This window comes from Sturnira hondurensis, unplaced genomic scaffold (assembly GCF_014824575.4).
Source record: "Sturnira hondurensis isolate 20B ecotype Veracruz unplaced genomic scaffold, ASM1482457v3 Scaffold0021214, whole genome shotgun sequence".
Taxonomy (NCBI): Eukaryota; Metazoa; Chordata; class Mammalia; order Chiroptera; family Phyllostomidae; genus Sturnira; species Sturnira hondurensis.
In genome coordinates, this window is record NW_028093845.1 from 7,760,960 (window position 1) to 7,784,412 (window position 23,453).

The 23,453-nt window shown below is 40.8% G+C and overlaps 1 protein-coding gene and 1 non-coding gene across 7 annotated transcripts in view; one reads left to right on the forward strand and one right to left on the reverse strand.

Annotated features, from left to right (window-relative positions):
• Positions 1–1,188: 1,188 nt before the first annotated feature.
• Positions 1,189–23,453, reverse strand: part of CYP2U1 (cytochrome P450 family 2 subfamily U member 1) — a 32,522-nt gene continuing 10,257 nt past the window's right edge. Inside the window, exons 3-7 of one of the 6 annotated variants that reach the window (XR_005064461.1) lie at positions 21,841–22,002; positions 19,969–20,136; positions 19,040–19,214; positions 2,124–2,214; positions 1,189–1,203 (exon numbers count right to left, since the gene is read on the reverse strand). Coding sequence is in view for 5 of the 6 variants with exons in the window: in XM_037031905.1 (XP_036887800.1) it covers positions 15,999–16,053; positions 19,040–19,214; positions 19,969–20,136; positions 21,841–22,002 (560 nt within the window). In the remaining variant the exon portion in view is untranslated. Of the gene's footprint in view, positions 1,204–2,093; positions 2,215–12,181; positions 12,201–15,962; positions 16,054–16,960; positions 19,215–19,968; positions 20,137–21,777; positions 22,003–23,453 lie in introns of those variants that run through there. The other 5 variants (XM_037031906.1, XM_037031908.1, XM_037031905.1 and 2 more) reach the window with 5 other exon arrangements.
• Positions 15,387–15,492, forward strand: LOC118977190 (U6 spliceosomal RNA). The gene has a single exon (XR_005064470.1). It is a non-coding gene; the product is annotated as a U6 spliceosomal RNA (small nuclear RNA).

Below are 23,453 nucleotides of genomic sequence, written 5' to 3' on the forward strand. Positions count from 1 at the left end.
CACACCAGCCCTTGGCATTACAATTCATGAAAAATGGGCTTGCCTTTTATTGCTACAAAACACCTATCTAAAAAAAATTTTTAAAGCTTCTGTCAGGATGGCCCTCTAAAACAAGGTTGGGTCAAAGTTTGTACCTCTCACCCTTATTTATTTTTGGCAACTCCAGGGACAGCTCAAGTCTTTTATAATAAATCAGCAAAAATGTATTATTTGCCGGTCCCTGCAGGCTCCATATATGCCAAGTGTCTTACTCATCTAACTATTACTCAGTTAAGCCTCACTACAGTTATATAGTTAGAAGACAAATTCAAATATGGGTGCCCGTTAATGTAACCAGAGAATGGGGAGATCCCCATGGCATAATAGCGCTTAACAATGCACTGGCCTCTGTAAGAGTCCGATGGTTTGTTGGCACTTTAATTGCATTTATTGTCTCTGCTATAGTTGTTGCAGCTACTGCAGCCACAGCAAACACTGTCCTCATTGGGTCAGTTCAAACTGTTCATACTGTTGATGTTCTCTTAACCAATTCCAAGAAATGCTTCAGCAGGCCCAGATTGATCAAGAAATCCTGACTCGACTTTCTACAGTTGAATCAGTGCTCAACTGGATCAGTGAACGCCAGGATGCGCTAGTGACCCATCAGCAGCTGACCTGTGATCCTGGTTTCTCCAAAATGTGTGTCACCCCACTACAATGGAACTCCAGCCGATACTCCTGGTGTGATATTCAACATCACCTAAGAGGAGCTTTTTCTACTAATTTAAAGGGACAAATCAATAAATTGCAACTGGAGTTACACCAACAGTTACAGAACATTCAGTGCTTAACTAAGCAGGAGATTCTTCAAACCCTCAATGATAATCTCTGTCATTAAAGCAAAAACACTGGTCTGATGGACTCAACGTAAGACTGTGGGTCATGGGAGCTGCTGGTTGTTTACTGATTTTAGTAATGTTTTGTATATCAGGATAAATTTACAAATTATTTACCCAGGTTCACAAAAGAGACCAGCAAGTAGCAAGTCTTGTGGGATGTGTCACCACAACAGCCTTAACAAAATGAAAAAACAGGGGGAATTGTAGGGGACCGGTTTTATTTTGGTCTGGCAAATGTGCCTCAGCTCTGTATGGAAAACCTACAGAAGTGAAGTGGTGGGCAGGAGCCAGATCTTCAAACTGAGTTTTCCCATGGGAATCAGGCCTGGAAAATGCACACAGACAGGTATGGCTTGCTCTTGCTAAAACTCCATCACCCTGGCCTAAAACAACAAATGTGTATTGTTTATCTTCAAGGTAATATCCAAAGCCTATATAAACTTTCCCAAAGACAGAGCTAATCAGCTCATTGCCATCCGCCTCTGCATGTTATATTCATTTCCTTGATTGTACCTAAAATGTAGACAATAATATTCTGTGCAATAGATAATAAACCTTTCTCTGATGTAAGACCCGAGGAAAACAATAAAAGCCTGTCTAGGCAAGGGTCGATATGCTCTCCCCTTGAGAGAGGTGTCATGCTGTTCCCTTTTTCTCCACAGTATTGTTGTTGCCTGTGCATTTATTTGTCGTCAGCCACAACAGGAGGACTCTGCTGGCTGGAGTCCATCACAGCCAGGAACCAAGAGGCTACCTGAGCCACAGACCTCTACTTCTTTTTCTGAGATATGGTACCTGGACTGGGCAGAGGGAGAAGGAGGGACTGCGTGTGTTTGTGGGTATTTTAAAGGACTTCAGTATTTTAATGAAGACATTAAGTCATTACTCTAAGTCTGTGTAACTTTTTGAATAAATAATTCCTTTCCTTTTCACCAGTCTCTGGCATTGAGAGATATCATTCCCTGGTGGCGGGCAAGGTGAACCTAGTACAGGGCGACCCTGGGAGCAGAAAAGGTGGTCCATTTGGTAATAGTATATCATTCTCACCCCTGGGGTCTGTTCTGTAACAATCTCATTTCGGCTTTACATATCTGATGGTTTAAGGTTAAAGAGAAACCTCTGTGGAGTATTTGATATTGACAAGGCCAATCTTCTTCCTCATGTGAGTAATGTCTAGTTACCATACTTCAATAATAAAAATTTTTAAATTATTTTAAAATATGTAATAAGGACCCACAAACTCACCATCAAATCAAAAATAGGCCTCCTCCTATGTGAAGTAGCTACAATAGTGAATCTTGTGTTCACCATTCCTTTGCTGTGATCACATCAAATTCTGTAAAAACACAAAGGAAGCACTGCTGATGAGCATGTCAGACTTGGGACAGTACTAAAGAGAGATAGGGTCACATCCAAATAATAAAGTCCGTTAAATGCTAGCATGTAGCAAATGCAAAACCTGATGGGACTAGAAATGGAAAAGGAAAATGACAGAGAAGCCTAGTAATTTGAAAAATGAGTATGTGTATGAGAAAAAGAAAAGAATACTCAAGCCAGAGGAAGCAGCACACACGAAGACAGAAACAGGAAAATGTTGGCATGGGAGAAGGGAAAGGAATTAGGTGTGATGAGGGTGAAGAAAAGATGGTAAATGAGGAAGATATTAAACTGATATAATAATATAGAGAACCCAGAAATAAACCCAACTCTCTACAGTCAATTAATATTCGACAAAGGGGGCAGTAACATAAAATGGGGTAAAGATAGCCTCTTCAGCAAATGGTGTTGGGAGAACTGGACAGCTACATGCAAAAAAATGAAACTCGAGCACCAACTTACACCGTACACCAAAATAAATTCAAGGTGGATAAAAGACTTAAATATAAGCCGTGACACCCTTAAAGTCCTAGAAGAGAACATTGGCAGGAAAATCTCAGATATTTCACGCAGCAACATTTTTACTGATATGTCCTCTAGAGCAAGGACTATAAAGGAAAGAATAAACAAATGAGATCTCATCAAAATAAAAAGCTTCTGCGCAGCTAAAGAAAACAGCATTAAAATTAAAAGACAACCAACTGGATGGGAAAACATATTTGCCAATGATACCTCAGACAAAGGTTTAATCTCCAAAATATACAAAGAACTCACAGGACTTCACTCTAAGAAGACAACTAACCCAATTAAAAAATGGGGAAAGGACTTGAACAGACACTTCTGCAAGGAGGACATACAGAGGATCCAGAGACACATGAAGAGATGCTCAATATCGCTAGCTATCAGAGAGATGCAAATTAAAACCACAATGAGATACCACTTTACACCAGTGAGAATGGCTATCATAAACAAAGCAATAAACAACAAATGTTGGAGAGGGTATGGGGAAAGGGGGACTCTGGTCCACTGTTGGTGGGATTGCAGACTGGTACAACCATTATGGAAAACAGTATGGAATTTTCTAAGAAAACTAAAATTGGACTTGCCTTTTGACCCAGCAATTCCACTGCTAGGATTGTATCCTAAGAACCCTAAAACACCAATCCCAAAGAACCTATGCACCCCAATGTTCAGAGCAGCACAATTTACAATAGCCAAGAGTTGGAAGCAACCTAGGTGCCCGTCAGTAAATGAATGGATCAAAAAACTATGGTACATTTACAAAATGGAATTTTATGCTGCAGAAAGAGAGAAGGAGCTCCTACCTTTTGCAACATCATGGATGGAACTGGAAAGCATTATGCTGAGAGAAATAAGCCAGTTATTGAAGGACAAATACCATATGATCTCACCTTTAACAGGAAGCTAAACAACAAAACAAACAAGTAAGCAAAATATAACCAAAGACACTGAAATAGAGAACAGGCTGACAGTGACCAGAGGGGAGAGGGGAGGGAATTTCAGGGGAAATAAGGGAGGGATTTAGAGGAACCTATATAAAGGATACAAGGACAACAACTGAGAAGGGTGGAAATGGGAGGGAGGGGGGAGCATGGGGGGTGAGATGGGATGGGAGTAATAGACAGAAAACTGTACTTGAAAAATAATTAAATAAAAATATTGGGAAAAAAATAAAAAAAATAAATGAGGAAGATACATGGATGATTCTTTAGGTGGATTTTTAACCTTCCATTCTGTTACAAGTTGTGTCTAATGCAAGGCTAAACATATTCTAATGACACATTGTCACAACATACATTTTTTTAATGTGTGTAATGTCAAACAAAATGCCTGAGAACGGTGCGTTTTCAGATCCATGAGTTGTTTTCCGTAGAAAAGAAAGACTAACCAGTGCTGTATTTTGTGAGCGATTCTCTAATGTGAAGCCATCAGCATTATGTAAACGTCATGTTGAGAAGGGAGCACTGGGAGGGGGCCTGGCTCCGCCTCTGGTGGGCAGTGTGGCCATATGCAGACAACCCCTTGGGCTCTCGTGCCCTTGTCTGTCAAAAGAAGCAGTCAGACAGGTATGGTGCAGCTGTTTCCCACTGAAAGTCTAGCCTCCGTTTAGAGTCTTACGAGGCAAGGGCCACCCTGCCCTGATCCCTGCCCAGTCCTAATCAGATGACAGTTACAAGCAGACACATTCTTTTTTTCACCAGGACAGCTAGTTTCTTTCAAGTGCGGCCTTGGGCTTTCGGGTTCCCAGTAACAATTTCTGGGGCCCTTGCCTTGCACAGTCACCCTGTGCTTGGGGCCATGCTTCCTCTGTCTCTGCAGAAACAGTGGAGTGCCAGGAAGCATGACCCTAGTCGTTGCACCAACTCAGAGACGGCAAAGGAAAGTTAAGTGCTGGCACAGAGAACTGAGTAAGTAATGACTGCTTAGTTTTGCCCTATAAGTGGGCAATTGTAATGTTTTAAAATAGATATCGAAGAAGCATTATTTGAAAACATACATGGTGGTGGGCTCTGGGAATGGCAGAAGGAGAGAGTGCAACCGGCCCCTTGCCTCCAACAGAATGGCGGCATAGGAACAATAGCAAAGCCTGCTCCGCTTTGGGAGGTAGGCAGGCAGAGAAGGCTGTCTTCACACTGTCCTGTGATAGTGACCCAAGGACAGGGTGTGTGAGCAGCCAGAAACATTAATGGGGAGGATTCACTAGGTAAGTTGGAATTTTCCTTCTGGTTGTGGGAAATTAATGCTTTCTGGCATACTGGGGACACTGTGTTTTGTGGAGGGATTTTTAGATTTCACGTGGCAGAAAACCAGAAGCTGTGGCTACGCAGGGTGGCCCAACAGCAAAACCCAGAAACCCCAACGAAAAGCTTACCTGCAGCAAATTAGGGTTGACATTGCCACCCTTACTGGGAAAATTCATGAAATCCTCACAAAACCCCTATTTTGTAAGAACTAAAAATACTCCTCTTTTACCTGTAAGGAAGTGGAGGCCCAGAGAAGTTCAGAAACTTGGTCAAGGTCACATGTCTAATGAATGGCACAGGTAGAACCCAAAACCAGGACAGTCTGTTTTCAGGGCTCATGTTCTTGACCATTAGGCTCTTTTGCCTCTCTTTATAACAGCCCAAAGTCTACCACTGCTGTTCTCTGAAGGTGAAGGTTCCAAACAGCTAAAACATTTATTAAATGTAACCCAGCTAATAACTGGCTGGGCTCAGATTTGAACCCATTCTGACCTGGTCTTTGTCTTTTCATACTTCCCTACTCAGAAAGTTCCCTAGCTGCTAAAAAAAGGGGGGAGGGGGTTGGTTACTGTAATCGTTATATGTGTCTACATTTGGAGCTTCAACTGTTACACTAATATTATAAAGGTTAAGCAGATTAATTTTTTAGAGTCTTCTTAATACACCCCAGAAGTCCCAATTTCACAGTGATTCCCAGTGTTTACACCTGTAGACTGTTTAAGAGCTATGTTTTTTTTCTTTTTAAATTACAGTTGACATACAATATTAGTTTCAGGTGTACAGCTCTATGATTAGACATTTATATAACCTCTGAAGTGCTCACCCTGATAAATCTAGTGCCCATCTGACACCATATATAGCTATTACAATACCATTGACTATGTTCCCTGTGCTGTACTTTACATCCTCCTGACTGTTCTGTAACTACCAGCCTGTACTTCTCAATCCCTTCCTTTCTCACCCGTCTCCCCAACACCCTTCCATCTGGCAACCATCAAAATGTTCTCTGTATCTAAGTCAGTTTCTGTTCAGCTTGTTTGTTTTGTTTATTAGATTCCACATTTAAGTGAAATTATCTGGCACTTGTCTTTGTCTGAGTTATTTCACTTAGCATAATACCATCTATGGTCCATCTATGATATTCAAGATAGCAGTATTTCATTCTTTTCTATGGCTGAATCATCTTCTCCTGTGTATATGCACCATTTCTTTACCCATTCATCTATCGATGGACACTTTGGTTGCTTCTGAAGCTTGGCTCTTGTCAGTAATGCTGCAATAAACATATTAATGTATATGTCTCTTTTTTTGCAGTTGATTTCCAAATACAGAGAGAACACTGTGGTGGGAAAAATATGTTACCTATGTTTTCAATCTTCTTAAATTTGATGAGGCTGGTTTTGTGCCCCAACATATGGTTTAGTCTTGAGAATATTCCATGTGAACTAGAGAAGAATGTATATTCTGATGTTCTGGGATGAAAAATAGTTAATGTCAATCATCTCCCTTTGGTCTAATGTGTCATTTAAGGCTAATTTTTTCTTTCTGAGTTTTGTTTGGATGATTTATCCACTGCTGCCAGTGATGTAGTTAGGTCTCTATTATAATTTTGTTTTTTGCCAATTTTCCCCTTTAGTTCTGATAGTACTTGTTTTATGTGTTTTGGTGCTCCCAGATTGGGTGCATATCTATATGAATGAGTGTTGTCTTCTTGATGTGTTCCCTTATTTATCATTATAAAATGTCCACCTTTGTCTCTTGCTATCTTTTGTGTCTTGAAATATATTTTGTCTGATGTAAGTACAGCTGCACTCTGTTTTCCCTGGACACCATTTGCCTGATGCACCATTTCCCTCACCCCTCACTTTGAGTTAGTATGTCTTTGCAGCTGAGATGTGTCTCCTGAAGGCAGCATATATTAATAGCTGGGTTTTATTTTTTTACCCATCCTGTTCCTCTGTGCCTTTTTTAAATTCACTTGAGAGACAGACAGACAGACAGACACAGCAACCTGCTGTCCCACTTACCCATGCATTCACCAGTTAAACCCTTGTACATGCCCTGACCCAGGATCTAACCTGCAACCCTGAGCCACCAACCAGGACATCCTGCTCCTTTGTGCCTTTTAATTAGTGAGTTCATTCTATTTGCATTTAGGTGATTATTGGTATATGAGGATTTCTTATAGCCTTTTTATCTTGTGCTTTCTGGTAGCTCTGTGTCTGCACTGTTTCTTTTCCCTTATGTATCTGTTATTTTAGTTTGGTAGTATTCTATGTTTTTTTCTCTGCTTTCTCTTTTTTTATGTGTCTCAGTTCTAGATGTTTTGGGGTGGTTACCATTACGTTTATGCAAAATAAATTTTCATACATATACTAGTTCTTTTCTTCTGATTACTACTCCATTCACCTGTGCAAGTTCAGTCCTCTCTGCCTTCACTTTTATGTTTTTGTTGTCATGAATTACTCCTTTTAATGCTATGTTCATTTACAAATTACAGAGGCTGTTGTCTTTTCTAAAATGTTGTTACCTCCTTTAACCTTTATGTTAAAGTGTTTACTACCCTGTTCTGAACGAGGGTTGCAGTTTCCTGCTACTGTCTGTCTGTTAGTTATCTTGCTAACAGTTTTGTATCATTTTGTCTTTTTTTTTTTTAGGTAGAAGAGCACCTGTCAGTGTTTCTTATAATTTAGGTCTTGTGCTGGTAAATTCCCTCAGCTTCTATATGTCTGGTAAAGTCTTTATTTCACCCTCATATCTCAAGTATATATCTTTACAGAATACATTATTATTAGCTGGCAGTTTCTCTCAATAATTTGAATATTTGATTCCATTCTTTCCTAGTCTGTATGGTTTCTGCTGGAAAATTCAATGATAATGTAGTGGAGTTTCCTTTCTAAGCTACCATTTTCTTTTCCCCGGCTGCCTTGGGAATTCTTTTTTTGCCTTTAATTTAGACAATTTTAATATGCCACTCAGAGGGCCTTTTTGGATTCAGATAATTAGGTGTTCTGTTAGCTTCTTGAATTTGTGAATGCAGTTCTTTCCACAGATTTGGGAAGTTTTTGTTGATTATCTCTTTGAATAGGCTCTTTGTTACTTTCTCCTCTTCTCCTGGTGTATCCATTACTCTTAAATTGCTCTATCTAATGAAGTCAGATTGTTCTCATAAAGTTCATTCATCTTTTTACTCTCAATTCTCTCTTTAACTCCTGCTGGGTCATTTCTAATTTCTATCTTCTATACCACCAATTCTTTCTCCACCTGGTCTGCTCAGTTTCCTAAGCTCACTAATTTATTCTTCATCTCATTTATTGAGTTTTCCCTCTCCAGAATTTCTGTTTGGTTCCTTTTTAGAGTTGTAGTATCTTTGGTGTAGTAATCCTTCTGTTCATCAATTTTACTTCTGAGCTTGTTGAATTATTTTTCTGACTCTCCTTGTATCTCATTGAGTGTTTCTAGAACTGTAGTCTTGAATTCACTGCCATTTAAGTCAGTCTTTCATGTGTTTATTTTCTAGAGGTTTTTCATTTTTTTCTGAATTCCCTTGTTAAGTTAGTTATTCATTTGCTTTATGGAATATTTCTCTACCTGAGCATTTGTGGAAATGAAAACTTTTTTTTAAGCACTTGCCACTCAGTGTTTAACAAATTGGTAAGTAGAGGTCTTTCATTTGTTTTCCAGTAGGTGGTGCTAAATTGCAAGTTTTTTATTTTCTCCTATGGTGAACTGCTAGGGGTTCTGGAATCTCTGTGGGGTGGTGCTGCCTCAGCCAGAGAAAAAGCCCCTGGCGCCCCTAGGAGATGGTTGTCCCCTTTCTGTTGGTTGCCTTGGTCTCAAGGTATCGCTACTGTGGATTCAGAAGTCGCTGGGCAATGAGTCTTTTGTGTGTTCCTCATGTTACCACTTTTCCTGTAGTCAGAAGCTGCCAGCTCAGTCTGGGTTGATCCAGCTGCCTCTAGGATGCTGTGCTGTGACGGGTGGGGAGAAAGGTGGGTTCGCATATCTGGGGTACTGTTCTCTTTAGTGGACTTAGCTTCAAGGAGTACAAACCACGTAGGCTGGGTCTTTTGCATCTGCCAAGTGAAGGTTTTTACTGCCAAACAGGCCACAGGTGGACAGAACGGGCAGGTTCCCAGCTTTGCAGAATCCTTTGTCTGGTGCTGGTGGGTTAGGGAATGCTAGGACCCTTTATATTGCCACTCTACTCCTTGGTGCAACCTCATCGTTTGCCAGCCACTCAGGCCCAATTACTGTCTGTGCTCCTCTGGTTTACCCAGTGGGGGTTGCACCCTGAACTGTCACTGCAGTCAGTCACTGCTTTCGTGTTTCCTGGGGTCAGGGTGAGCACCAGACGGCACTTGGCTTCTGTGTCTGTCCTTCCCTCACCCTGTCCATCAATGCTGTTTGCTCTGATATGCCCAAGTCAGCTGCCAGATGTGCTGGAGTGTGGAGCAAGTAATCCTTTGTAGAATTATAGCTGTCCAACTTCAAGGGGAGAGACCTGGAGATCCTCACTCCACCATGCTGCTCACATCATACAGTGATTTTTGATTTACGGAAAAGATGTAGAGATGGTGCTGAGAGTTCACATGTACCCTCCATCCTGTTTTCCAGTTTTGACATCTTACATAGTCATGGCATATTTGTTGAAAAAACAAAAAAGAAATTAACCATGGTAAATACCATTAACTAAACTCCAGATTTTATTGGGATTCACTGTTTCCCCCCAGTTACTGTAGTATTCTTTTCTGGGTCCAATCTACATTAGTACAATACTATTGACTGAACTTCAGACTTTATTGGGATTCATTGTTTTTTCCCCTTAATGTAGTAATTTGTTCCAAGATTCAATCTAGGATAGCACTCATTTGGGAACAAATACTGTCAGAATCTTTGTACATATTCTTAACTTTTATCCAGAAATGTAGTTCCAATCTATATTGCCGGTAACAGTTTATGAGTGCATCTCACTTAACAATTCTTGGTATTTTCCTTTATAAAATTATTTTTAAATTTCAAAAGTAAAAATTACTATTTTCCTGTTTTACGCATTTTTATTTTATTGATTCTGCTATTACAGTTGTCCCATTTTTCTCCCCTTTATTCCCTTCCGCATTGTATACCCCCTCAGTATTCCCCCCCCCATAGTTCATGTCCATGGGTTGTATATATAAGTTCTTCGGCTTCTCCATTTCCCATACTATTCTTAACCTCCCCTTGTTTATTTTGTACCTGTCATTTGTGCTTCTTATTCCCTGTACCTTTTCCTCCATTCTCCCCCTCCCCATCCCAGCTGGGCCCTCCATGTGATCTCCATTTCTGTGATATTGTTCCTGTTCTAGTTGTTTCCTTAGTTTGTTTTGTTTTGTTTAGGTTCAGTTGTTGATAGTTGTGAGTTTGTTGTCATTTTACTGTTCATATTTTTGATTTTCTTTTTCTTAGCTAAGTCCCTTTAACATTTCATAGAATAAGGGCTTGATAATGATGAACTCCTTTAACTTGACCTTATCTGGGAAGCACTTTATTGGCCCTTCCATTTTAAATGAAAACTTTGCTGGATAGAGCAATCTTGGATATAGGTCCTTGCCTTTCATGACTTTTGAATACTTCTTTTCAGCCCCTTTTTGCCTGTACAGATTTTTCTGAGAAATCAGCTGCTAGTCTGATGGGAACTCCTTTATAGGTAACTGTCCCCCTTTCTCTTGCTACTTTTAAGATTCTCTCCTTATCTTTAATCTTGGGTAATTATGACGTGCCTTGGTGTGCTTCTTTGGGTCCAACTTCTTTGGGACTCTCTGAGCTTTCTGGACTTCCTGGAAATCTAGTTCCTTTGCCAGATTGGGGAAGCTCTCCTTCACTGTTTTCAATTTCTTGCTCTTCCTCTTCCTTTTCTCCTTCTGGCACCCTATGATTCAGATGTTCGAATGCTTAAAGTTGTCCTGAAGGTTCCTAAGCCTCTCCTCATTTTTTTGAATTCTTGTTTCTTCATTCTGTTCTACTTAAATGTTTCTTTCTTCTGTTCCAAATTTTTTATTTGAGTCCGTTTTCTTCCCTTCATTGCCCATTCCCTGTATATATATATATTTTCACCTTGTATAGCCTTTACCTCTTCCTCTATTTTGCAACCATGCTCAATTTTTACTCTGAACATTCTGATTACCAGTATCTTGAACTATGCATCTGATAGGTTAGCTATCCACTTGTCACTTGGTTCTATTTCTAGAGTCTTGATCTGTCCTCTCATTTGGGCCATATTTCTTTGTCCCGGCATACCTGTTATATAGTAAGGGGTGGAGCCTTAGGTGTTTACCAGGGTGGGGCAACTCATGTTGCTGCATTCTGGCACTGTATGTAGAAGAGGGGTCAGAGAGGAAACACTGCCACTTGCTTGGCTCTTGCCCTATTTTTGGTCACGACCTCGCTACCATCAAGCAAATTGGGCCCTCTGGTGCTGATTCCCAGGTAGCCTGGTTTGTGTATATTCTAGGACCCCAGGATCTCACCAAAGTCTTCTGTGAGGCTTGGACTTTCTCCTGCTACAACCTGCACAGATTTTTACAACCAGAGGTTTTAAGGCTTTACTTCCCCACACTGGTACCCTCGGTTGCAAGGTCTGTCTCATTCCCCAGTTGTTCCCCCCAGATTATATGCACACAAATGTGGAACTGCCAGCCTTGCCTCTCCTAACCAATCCTCAACCTTCTTCCTTGCCACTGGTCCTCTCCACCCCTCCTACCAGTTTGGATCAATGCTTCTTCTTTAACTCCTTGCTTGTCAAACTTCCACAAGGTTGACTTCCTGGTAGTTCTGGTTGCTTTTTGTTTTTCAATTTGTTGTACTTCTTTTGGTTATGTGAGGAGGCAAGCATATCTACCTATGCTTCCATCTTGGCCAGAAGATCTTTTGTGCATTTTTGAAGGGTTTAAATACTATTCTATACATTGGTCACTTGTATTTTCAAACACATGTATGGAGGTTTTTATATATGAATTTTGGGGCTACACAGATACACAGTATACAGCAGGGAGGTCTTAGGAAAGGCCACTTAGATAGGGCTTTGGTTGGAGGCCTCCATGATGAGGTGACCTCTGAGATGTGACCTACATGATGGCAGGGGGCTTTATCTATAGGCAAAAATCCATAGGTTGAGGTATTTTAAAAATATCTTCTTCTTCAGCTGAAAAGCGTAAGAGAGACAAGCACTCAATACTTTGCCACAAGGGGATGGGACATTCAGTAAAAATGTTGGAGTAAACTTTATTCTCTCACCCCCTGACAGGAGCAAATCAAAATGATAACTAAATTATAGAACAACCATCACTGAGAACCACCTGAAGACTAGCTGAATAGAATTCCTATAAGGATATAAAGAAACCACATCGAGACTGCTAAGGAGAACCAGGGAATTGCAGGTCCCCCACCTGTGGTGTCTTGATCCAGAGGGCTATCTTGGCTGTACCAGCACTCCTTGGGGCGTGGCAGTTTCCAGCCCCACAACTGAGCTCCCCAGACCAGGGAACCAGTGCTGGAAAGAGGAGTCCCTATAACATCTGGCTGTGAACTCAAGCAGAGATGGTGCCCAAGAAAGACAAAGGGCTGCTGGAAACTGAGACTTGCTGCTCTTATGTGGCCAGCATACAAATTCAATTGCTCACACACACACTTGCTCTAAGCTCAAGGACAGTTCAAGGACAGCAGCTCAAAAAGCACCAGGGACATACATGAAGAAACTAAATTGACCAACTTCAGGGTGAAAAGTGGAGGGGGAGGGGCTGGAGCAATTCTCTTTGAGGACAGAAGCGCAGCCACAGTATTTCTCTGTTGAGCTCTCCTACCACCGGGCCAGCCCAGTGCTGGCAGCTGCCAAATCTGTGCTCCTCATTTAACTGGCTACCACCATTCACCCACCAGGGTATTTCCCTGAGACCACACTCTACCCAACTTGCTCTCTCGGCCTGAAACTCTTCCAGCAGCCCCTTCACACCAGCAGCCAGACTGACGCATCCTGCAGACTGTCACAGAATCAATGAAGGTCCACAAACCCCATTCTTTTCAATTGCACGTGAAACATTTTCCAAGATGGGCCACATTATAGGTCATAAAACTAGTCTCAATAAATTTGAGAAGAATACAATCATATCAAGCATCTTTTCTAATCACAATGGTAATAAACTAGAAATCATTTAGAAGAAGGGCACTAAACACACACAAACACATGGAGGCTCGACAGCATGCCACTAAACAATGAACTGGGTATCAACTGATCAAAGAAACAATCAGTACATACCAGGAGACAAATGCAGATGAAAACACAAGAACCGCAAATCAGTTGGACACAGCAAAGGCAGTCCAAAGTGGGAGTAATCATAGCAATACAGGCCTACCAGAAGGAACAAGAAAAATCTCAAATAAACAATCTAATGTTACCCCAAAAGGAACTAGAAAAAAACAAGAACAAACAGCCCCAACACAGTAGAAGGAAGGACACAATAAAGATCATATTGGAAATAAAGGCAATGAGTTCTAAAAAAGAAGTCAAGATCAATACAACTAAGAGGTGGTTCTTTGAAAAAATAAATAAGAGTGACAAACTGATAGCCAGATTCGTCAAGAGAAAAAGACAGATGGTCCAATTAAGTAAAACCAGAGATGAAAGAGAAGTGACAACCAACACCACAGACATACAGAGGCTAAGATAATGCTACAAACATCATGTGCCAACAGACTGGACAACCTGGAAGCAATGGATAAAGTCCTAGAAATACACAATCCTTCCAAGGCTGAATCAGGAAGAAACAGAGAATCTGAACGAACTGAAAACTACTAATGAAACTGAATCAGTAGTTAAAATAGTCCCAAACAACAAAAGTCCTGGATCTAATGGCTTCCCAAGTGAATTTTACCAAATATTCAAAGAAGAATGAACAGCTCTCCTCAAACTATTCCAAAAAATTGCAGCAGGTGCATGGCTTCCAGACTCATGATACAGAGCAGCATTATCCTGATACCAAGCCATACAAACACACTACAAAAAAGAGAGAAATATAAGCCAACATCCTTGATAAATATATGTGCAAAAATCCTCAAGCAAGTATTCGCAAAATGAATTCAGCAATCATTAAAAACATCATACACTATGATCAAGTGTGATTTATTCCTGGGATACAAGGATTGTTCAGTACCCACGAATCAGTTAATCTGATATGCCACAAAAACAAAATGAAGGATAAAGATCACATGATCATGTAAGTAGACCCAGAAAAAAAATTTGACAAATCCAACCCATTTATGATTTAAAACTCTCAGCAAAGTGCAAAGGGAGCATACCTCAACATAATAAAGGCTTTCAGAGACTCCTAAGGATTCTAGCAAAAAACTATTAGAACTAATAAATGAATTCAATAAAGTAGCAGGATACAACATTAATATTTAGAAATTGGCCACACCAATAACAAACTATCAAAGATAGAAATTAAAAATCAATCCCCTCTACAATTGTATTGAAAATGAAATGCCTATGAATACATTTAACCAAGGAGGTAAAAGAGCTATACCTATAAAATTATAAGACACTGAAGAAAAGAATTGGAGATGGAAATAAATGGAAGCATACACTGTGCTTATGGATAAGAAGAATTAACATTGTTAAAATGCCCATACTAACCAAAACAATGTGCACATTCAGTGCAATGCATATGAAAATACCTAGCATATTTGACAGAACTGGCACAAATAATCCTAAAATTTATATGGAACCACAAAAGACTCCAAATAGCCAAAGTGATATTGAGAAAGAAGAACAAGGTTGGAAGTAAATCCCACCCAATATCAAACTATACTACAAAGTTGTGGTAATCAAGCCATCATGGCGCTGGCCATAACAGACACACAGATCAATGGAAAAGTACACAGAGACCCCAGAACTAACCCATGCCTATATGGCCAAGTAATATATGACAAACGGAGCAAGCATATACAATGTGGTAAAGCCAGACTCTTCAGTAAGTGGTGTCGGAAAAACTGGACAGATAATGCAAAAAAGAAAAAGAAAGATAGAATAGTAACTAGACTACTTCCTCCTACCATATACAACATAGATTAAGCACCTAATGTAAGACTCAAAGGCATAAAACTCACAAAACAAAACATATTCAGTAAATTCTTTGACATCACTCTTACCAATATTTTTGTGATATGTGTCTTCTGGCAAAGAGAACTAAAGAATTAATAAATGAGACTACACTCAACTAAAAATGTTTGCACAGTGAAAGAAAGAACAAAACAAAAGTACAACCTACTGAATGGGAAAAGATATTCTCCAATTATACACCTGATAAGGGGTTAAAATCTAAAACATTTTGGAGTGCTCGCTTTGGCAGCACATATTCTAAAATTTGAATGATACAGAGAAGATTAGCCTGACTGTGATCAATGATGGCATGAAAATTTGTGAAGTCTTCCATATTTTTCTAAATAAATTAATTAATAAATAAAAACACTAGGACTTATATAACTTACAACAAACAAAAGAACAATTTGATTAAAAATGGACTGAACACCCGAATAGACCTTTCTCTAAAGAGGACATACAGATGGCCAATAGACACATGAAAAATTGCTCAACATCACTAATCATCAAAGAAGTACAAACTCATACCATAATGCGTTATTACCTCACACTTGTCACAACGGCTCTCATCAATAAATCAACATGCCCTGGCTGGTGTAGCTCAGTGGATTGAGTGCAGGCCTGCGAACCAGAGGATCGCAGTTTGATTCCCAGTCAGGGCACATGCCTGGGTTGCAGGCCAATTCCCAGCAGGGGACCCACGAGAGGCAACCATACATTGATATTCTCTCCCTCTCTCCTTCCCTTCCCCTCTAAAGATAAATAAATAAAGTCTTTAAAAAATATGAAAAAATAAATCAACCAACAAGTGGTGGCAAAGATGTGGAGAAAAGGGACTTCTGGGCATTAGTGGTGGTACTGTAACTTGGTACAGTCACTTTGAAGAACACTATGGAGATTCCTGAAAAAATTAGGAATAGAACTACCACTTGACCCAGCAATTCCACTTTGGGATATTTATCTGAACACATCCAAACATTAATTTTAAACGATTTCTATACCCCTATTGTTACTGCAGCAATTTTTACAATAGCCAAGATCTGGAGGCAACCTAAGTGTCCATCAACAGGTGAGTGGATAAAGAACATGTGGTACATACATGAAATGCAGTATCACTCAACCATAAAAAAACGACATCTTCCTATTTGCAACCACATGGATGGAAGTGCATTCTCCTAATTGAAATATGTCAGAGAAAGACTAATAACATAGGATTTTACTTATGTGGAATGTAAGAAGCAAAATAAATAAAACAAGCAGACTCGATAGTGGCCAGATGGGAGAGCATTGGGGTGGTGGGTGACAAAGGTGAAAGGGATTAAGAAATACACACCGTCAGCTATTAAAAAGTCACAGGGAGGTAAAGTAGAGCTTAGGGAATATACCCAATAATGTTGTAACTTTGTGTGCTGTCAGGTGGATACCAGACATACTGGAGTGATCACATTCTAATGAATATAAATGTCTAATCACTATGTTGTATACCTGAAACTAATACAATGTTGTATATCAACTGATATTGAAAAATAAAGAAAAGAAATTGAAAACAACATTTTGCCAAAACAGCTTGTTTAGACTCATCCCTATTCTCAAATAACGCTAGTCTTGACATGGCAAATAAGAACCATGGGCTGGGATACCATCCTGAGAGCAACTACTGTCCGAATTGCTTGAGTAACACTGTGGCCATCTCTTTCTTTTTGGAGATCTGCTCCCTCTTCCACGTCCTAATTTGACATCTGGTGCAACAGAATTTTGTGTAGCAGTTAAAATGAAGCAAGAAACAAAAGGCCAAAACTGACACTATCAAAGTTAGAATAAAATGTTTAATGAAAGTATATAATTATGCTAGAGGAAAAGACCAAAATTATACATTAGGTGGATTTATAAAACAAAGTACTATAATTTAAGTACTATAAAGTACTTATTTTCACATTTCAAAGAAATCATAAAATATAAAATTGTAAAATATCAGCATACGCAAGGAAAGTATTAACAGCCCTTTTGGTGACTTACCATATAAGGCTGTTTTGAAACTGCTACAGGGTGGTGTCTTATATTTAAGAATTGAATAAATGTCTGATTTCAACAGTCTCACAGAACAATTTTTTCTCAAGTAAGCTGCAAACTTTCATAGGAAAAGCTGAAATTAAGCATGTGTAATAGTAAGGAGTTATAAATTTGCTAATCCCAAATTATCAGAGCAATTCAAAAGCACATTAGACTCCAGATTAGGATCAAACCGTGTTACTCAAGGTGTACTTTAATCCACACATGTATCTCATTTCACATCCATGCAACAGCCTCTCCATTTACTTATAGTCTGTTCCCGGGAATTTTGTTTATTAGTTTTCTTTTTAAATACACAAATCTTCAAGGCACCTAAAGGTTCGCCTGCATGTCACTTGTCCATGCGGAAAACGCAGAGGGGCAGACTGCTATGGGATTAGGCAGTGGCAGTGCGGGGAAGAGCTTTAGAAAGACTCTGCAGACACAAAAACACGGGTCAGTTTGAAATGAACAGCGGTGCCTTTTAACTAGGTGCCTAAACATCTCTAAGCTTTGGTTTCATCAGCTACAAAGTGGCATCCCCTTAAGACAGTTTCTCTAAGAGTTTTTATGCCTTTAAGTAAAGCATTAAATGTGATGCCCGCAGAAAGGGAGGCTCAAAAATACAGTTGTTTATATAAGTATCATGATCACTCCTTTACAAGGAAGGAAGCATGGGTAAACAAAGGAAAGGCTAACCCTTCTTTGGACTGGGATTTCACTAGGAGAAATATTGGCATACTGGGCAGGACCATTCTGGAACAGAATTGCTCAGACGTTCCTAGCCTTAAGGCAGCAAACAGCCAGTAGCAACCCCATCACTATGGTAACAAAAAATGCATCCATTCCTTTCCAAACAACCACTGAAAAGGTCATTTACCTTTCTTGACAACATTTTTCTACAGGGCCCTTCTAAATTAAGAAACAATAGAATTTTCTTGAGAAGAATGCCTTTCTGTCTTTGAGAGTGGTATTTAAGAATGAGATACATGAGGCCTAGTTGTGGGAGAATAGGAAAGAAATGTTCAGTACAATCTGAATCCTTTCTTGATGAATCCCAGTACTGAAATCCCCAGGCTCACTCTTCAGGGCTGCAGTCAAAAGCAGAGCTGTGTCTTTGCAAGTACACTGGCCAGAAAGGAATTATGCCATGAAGCTGCTTCTTCAGCCAGGCTGTTTATGTAGTTGACATACAAGGTAGACACAGACATTGAGACCTTTCCTAGACATTAGTGGACCAGGGTCCACTTTATCTCACGGCTGTAGAAGGTAAAAACTAAAATCATAAACAAAATGACTAACAAGAACAAAACAAGGCCCCCCAAACTGACAAAGGATCTGTGCCAAGAGAGCTCCAACTCAGCTTAACTCACCTCCTTCTCTGACAAGGTATTTAAGTCTGAACACCACTTTCATTTTGTCACAGGTCTGAAACAGGCAAGTCTTCTTCGATTCCTAATTTTTCTCTCCAGAATTTAACAGTGTTTTGGTGATGTCAGAAAAGACACGGGGCATTTGACCTCCGTGAGTGCGGAGAGGCAGAAGACAAGTTGTGTTACAGGTGAAATGACTAAGGCACTGGGAGAAGAGAGGGAATGCTTATTGGTGGAAGCCACTGGGAGTAAAATTCAGATCTCCTGTTTCCCAGTCCAGGACTTCAGTCTTACCCACTAAGTCACAGACAAGAGCACAGTCCATGATGAAAGCTCCGTTTCGTTCTACCTTCTTCTTAGTCTCTACTCTGAGCCTCACCTGGCCCTGCTTGTCAACTGAAGACAGAGTTTAGAAGACACATATTTATATTCTGTTCACCATCTCTTTTTGGAGATGTCCTTTACCTCTTTGAAATGATTATATTGAATGGATGTGGGGCTAAGGTTAGACCATATCTTCCAGTCAGGCTGGGCCTCTTAGAATCCTCAGGTAAAGCAAATGTGAAACTCTGCATTAGGCTCACAAACATCAGGAACAGTTCCATCTTTGCCAGCTGCTCTCCCATACACACCCGCTTCCCTAAAATGAAATCAGGAAAAAAGTAAGCATTATAATGCCACCCCGGTTCCTATCTCAAAAGGACAGTTCCATGAAATATCTGAGTTGAGTGTTTTAAATGCGGATATAGAGATTTAAAATACAATTGCCACATGCACCACATGACCTCTGACAGTCATGCTGATCAGAATGTTTGCAGAGGAAGTGCGCATTCCAACCCCCTATGCATAAAAGCTAACCTCACCCTGGACAGGAACTAGAGACAGATCCAATGTGGTGGCCACCTTGTCCCCTCCTGCTTACCACGTACCTACTCATTTCCTTCCTGTGCTCTTACCTGGATCATTAGGGAGGAAATAATCAGGTGAAGACTCTCTGGAGCCCTCCTTTTCTCTACAAAGAGTCCTACACATCCTAATGTGGGAACCTACACCAGGGAGTGCTGAGAACAGAGAAGCCCCCTCTCATCCACCAGCCCAGCAGAAGGTCGGGCATTGCTCTTAACTCCAGCAGTTCCCTGTACTCAGTCACCTGAGTAGTTCACAAATGAAGGTTTCTGGGCATATTTAAAGACTTAAAACCAAAGTGCTTTTATATGGTTTTTAAAATCTGAAATGAACCAGTAGAGATGCAGCATCTAAATATTCAGATCCTCTCTTACATTAGCTTGCCAGGAAAAATATTTTTTTAAAACAGTATCATGAAACAATGAAAGATTCTTTTGATTCTACCTCAATTTAAATTATGCCATGAAGAAAATAAAAGTGTAACTGACCTATCCCAAAAGGAATAAATGTTTCTTTTTTAAGTAGTTGTCCTTCATCATCCAGAAATCGACTAGGGTCGAAATCCTCAGGCTTCTCCCAAATGGCTGGGTCTCTGTGCACTGACCACAGGTTGGGCACTATCACTGTGCCTTTAGGGATAGTGTATCCTTGGAGCACTAAAACAAACAAATAACCCAGTGTCACTCAACATGCTTTTTGCTGAACAGTTCTCTGTAAACATCACCATCAAAAGATATCTAGTTACATATCCAGCTTCTTAATTTGCTGAGACTGAACCTCTAGTTACTTGCAGGCAGGGGCAAGACATTACCAACTGACATCCTTTCCTCCATATCACCCCACGACGCAGGCTCAGAGTCAGTCCGACAAACCTTGAGGTAATGAATTGGATCAATTGAAAAACATTATAATTAAGAGAAAACACTAAAACAAATTCTAGTGCATACCAGATAAGCTATATCAAAGAACACCAATTCCTGGTCTTGAAATATTTGTATAAAACTTTATACATTTCAGGGTCCTTTATGTCTACACAATAATACAACAAGAAAGGTAAACTAAGGTAAACAGATGTACAGAGAAGTCAGCAATGCCTCCTGAGCAGCTGAAAATTTCCTATGCACTTTAAAGAATGCCCAAAAGATGGTGCTCACACAGTGTATCTAATTCATACCAAAGAAATCGTTGAATGTCGTTTATAAGTGATTGCTGCCTTCAAGTGTCTCATGACTAGATTTAAGCCTCTTCCATGGCAGTCTGTCTCCAGAGGGTAAATTTCTTGTTGTTGGGAACAAGAAAAATAGTCTCAGCCCCAAGGAGCCTGCGTCCCTAGCAAACACCCTGTAAGTTGATTGCCATCTGTTTAGTTTCAAAATTTTCCTTTCAGTTGAGTCAGACTCCACCCCGTTCCCATGCTCGGGCTCTGTAAGCCAACAGCTAACCGCCACATCTGCTTCTGTGCAACGCTTGCTTGCTTGCCTCTATATAAGGACTTAGCTGTAAGCACTGGGCGCGACTCTCATATGCAGCCCCTGCGGGCACCGTGTCTCCGGACACTTTGAGAGTTCGCCCCTGCTCAGGTTAAACTTGGCCAATAAAGTAACATCTTTGGAACCCCGAAAGTCTCCGACATTTGTTCTCATAGTTGGTGGATGCAACACTTGTGAGGAGGGATGTTTACAGAGTGTCTGGCTGCCTATACATGGTGGGGCACAGTAGGTTTACAGTTCTGACCAACCCAAACTATGTTTGTACTATTATTTATTCATTATTGTACTGTTTTCCATGTGAACAAGTGTAAACCTTGCATTTACACTTGTGTGTCAAGTGGTACACTTTGTCCACCCTGCGTGTCAAGGGCATGACCAAAAGGACACACTTCATTGTGAGGGGTCTAAACAGGTACCCTTAGAATCAGATGGGGTCTTCTAACTCTTCACCACTTACGCTTCAGGGGCAGAATTGTAACAATTGACAGGCTAGTTCCCAGTTAAAGTCCTGAATTCCATATTTAGACCAGCTCTTCTACCTCTGAGGGGAAGACACTGAGGCAGGTGCTTTGCGAATTCTAGAGTTTCTTCTGTCAGTGCGGCCACTGTAAATGGCAGCACAATCCGTTTGACCAGGGAGAGTGTCTGTGCTCTGAAGACTAGAGAGCTGTTTACAAAGAGAAGCTGGGCTGGAATGCCAGGCAATAAATAATGAACAACTAGGACTGAAGCATCCATTTGATCACCCATGTCACGAGACTAAACCATTAGAAGGATCAAGGTAGGTGAGGGTCATCATACCCTTCCCTCAGCTCTTCTGGATTAAGGGGCTGGGCTTCCCACAAAGGCATTCAAAGGGGGAAGACTTGCCTGTCTTCTCTGAGGTCATGTGAGGAATGGCAAGCGGCACTACCATAGTCAGCCTCTGCACCTCCATGATGGTGGCTTCTGTGTAGGGCATCTGGGCCTTGTCTGTGAGGGAAGGGGCTCGGTCAGCCCCAATGACCCTTTCAATTTCTTCATGAACCTTGTCTATACAAAAAAAGCAAAGAGTAAACCAGGAGATAAGCCGGGAGTGAGGTGAGACTGCACCCCTACGCCCACTTCCCATCACCATAAATCCACAGATAGTGACTTGGCAGTACAGGCCTGAGCCACCCTGAGAGAAGTGAAACATTGGTCAGAGGGTCCAAGTGCAGCCAGCTGGTCCAGGGACCCTGCACCACTCTGGGACTTTGACGGATAACAGAACAGCTGCAGGGCAAAGGAGGAAGCCCTCTGTATTCAGGAGCCCTCTGAATCCTTCTCTCTCATGAACGTCAGACTGGCTCTCTAAGCTTCTGTGGGTGACAATGTGTGGTAGTCCTATGTGGCCCTCAAAGACCTCTGAGTACCTTGGTTTACACATTCTTATGCTGTCCCCTCTCTCTTTGTACCAAGTTGGTCCAGGTGACCAACAGAATGAGGGAGAAGAGTTGGCATGTCAGTTGTGAACTTAGGTTATAAAAGACACTGTGGCTCCTGTCTTGGCCATGCACTGTCTGGGGCCAAGTCAAGCAGCTCCATAAAAAGGTCTAAGCGCTAAGGCCTGCAGCCAGTAGCCAAGTGGGTAAGCCATGTTGGAGGTGGATCCTTCAGTCCCAGTCAGGTTTGTAGATGACTGCAACCCTGGCCAGATTTGACTACAACCTCGTGAGAAATCTTAATCCAGAGCATCCAGGTTAAGCCACTCCTCGATTCCTTATCCTCAGAAGCTTTGTGAGATGTTGCTGTTTTAAGATGCTAAATGTTGGGATAATGTGTTACTCAGCAGTAGATTAACTTCTGGGACTACAATACCATCTATTCTATGAAAGAACTGCCCCTTTAAAGATATCCACAACCTCCTGGCTGGTGTAGCTCAGTGGATTGAGTGCCAGCCTGCGAACCACATGATCACAGTTTGATTCCCAGTCAGAGCACATGCCTGGGTTGCAGGCCAGTTCCCAGCAGGGGACTCATGAGAGGCAACCATTCACTGATGTTTCTCTCCTTCTCTCTTTCCCTTCATCTCTAAAGATGAATATATAAAATAATTTTAAAAAGATATCCACAACCTAATATCCTGAAACCTGCAAATAGTAACCATACTACCTTACCTGGCCAAAGAGTCTTGGCAGATGTGATTAAGTTAAGGACCTGCAGATAAGGAGATTATTCTGGGTTGCCTGGGTATGCCCAATCTAAATTACTTGGGCATTAAAATTAGAGACGTTCTCCCAGTGGACTTTAGAGTTAGCAGGAAATGCGACCATGGATGAGTGCACAGAGAGATGCAACATTTCTGGCTGCAAAGATGGAGGAAACTGGAGTGGATTCTCCTCTAGAGCCGCCAAGAAGGAATGCGACCCTGCCAACATCTTGATTTTAGCCCAGTGAGACACGCATCAGACTCTTAATGAACGGAACTATAACAAATTTGTGTTTAGATGCTAAGATTGTGA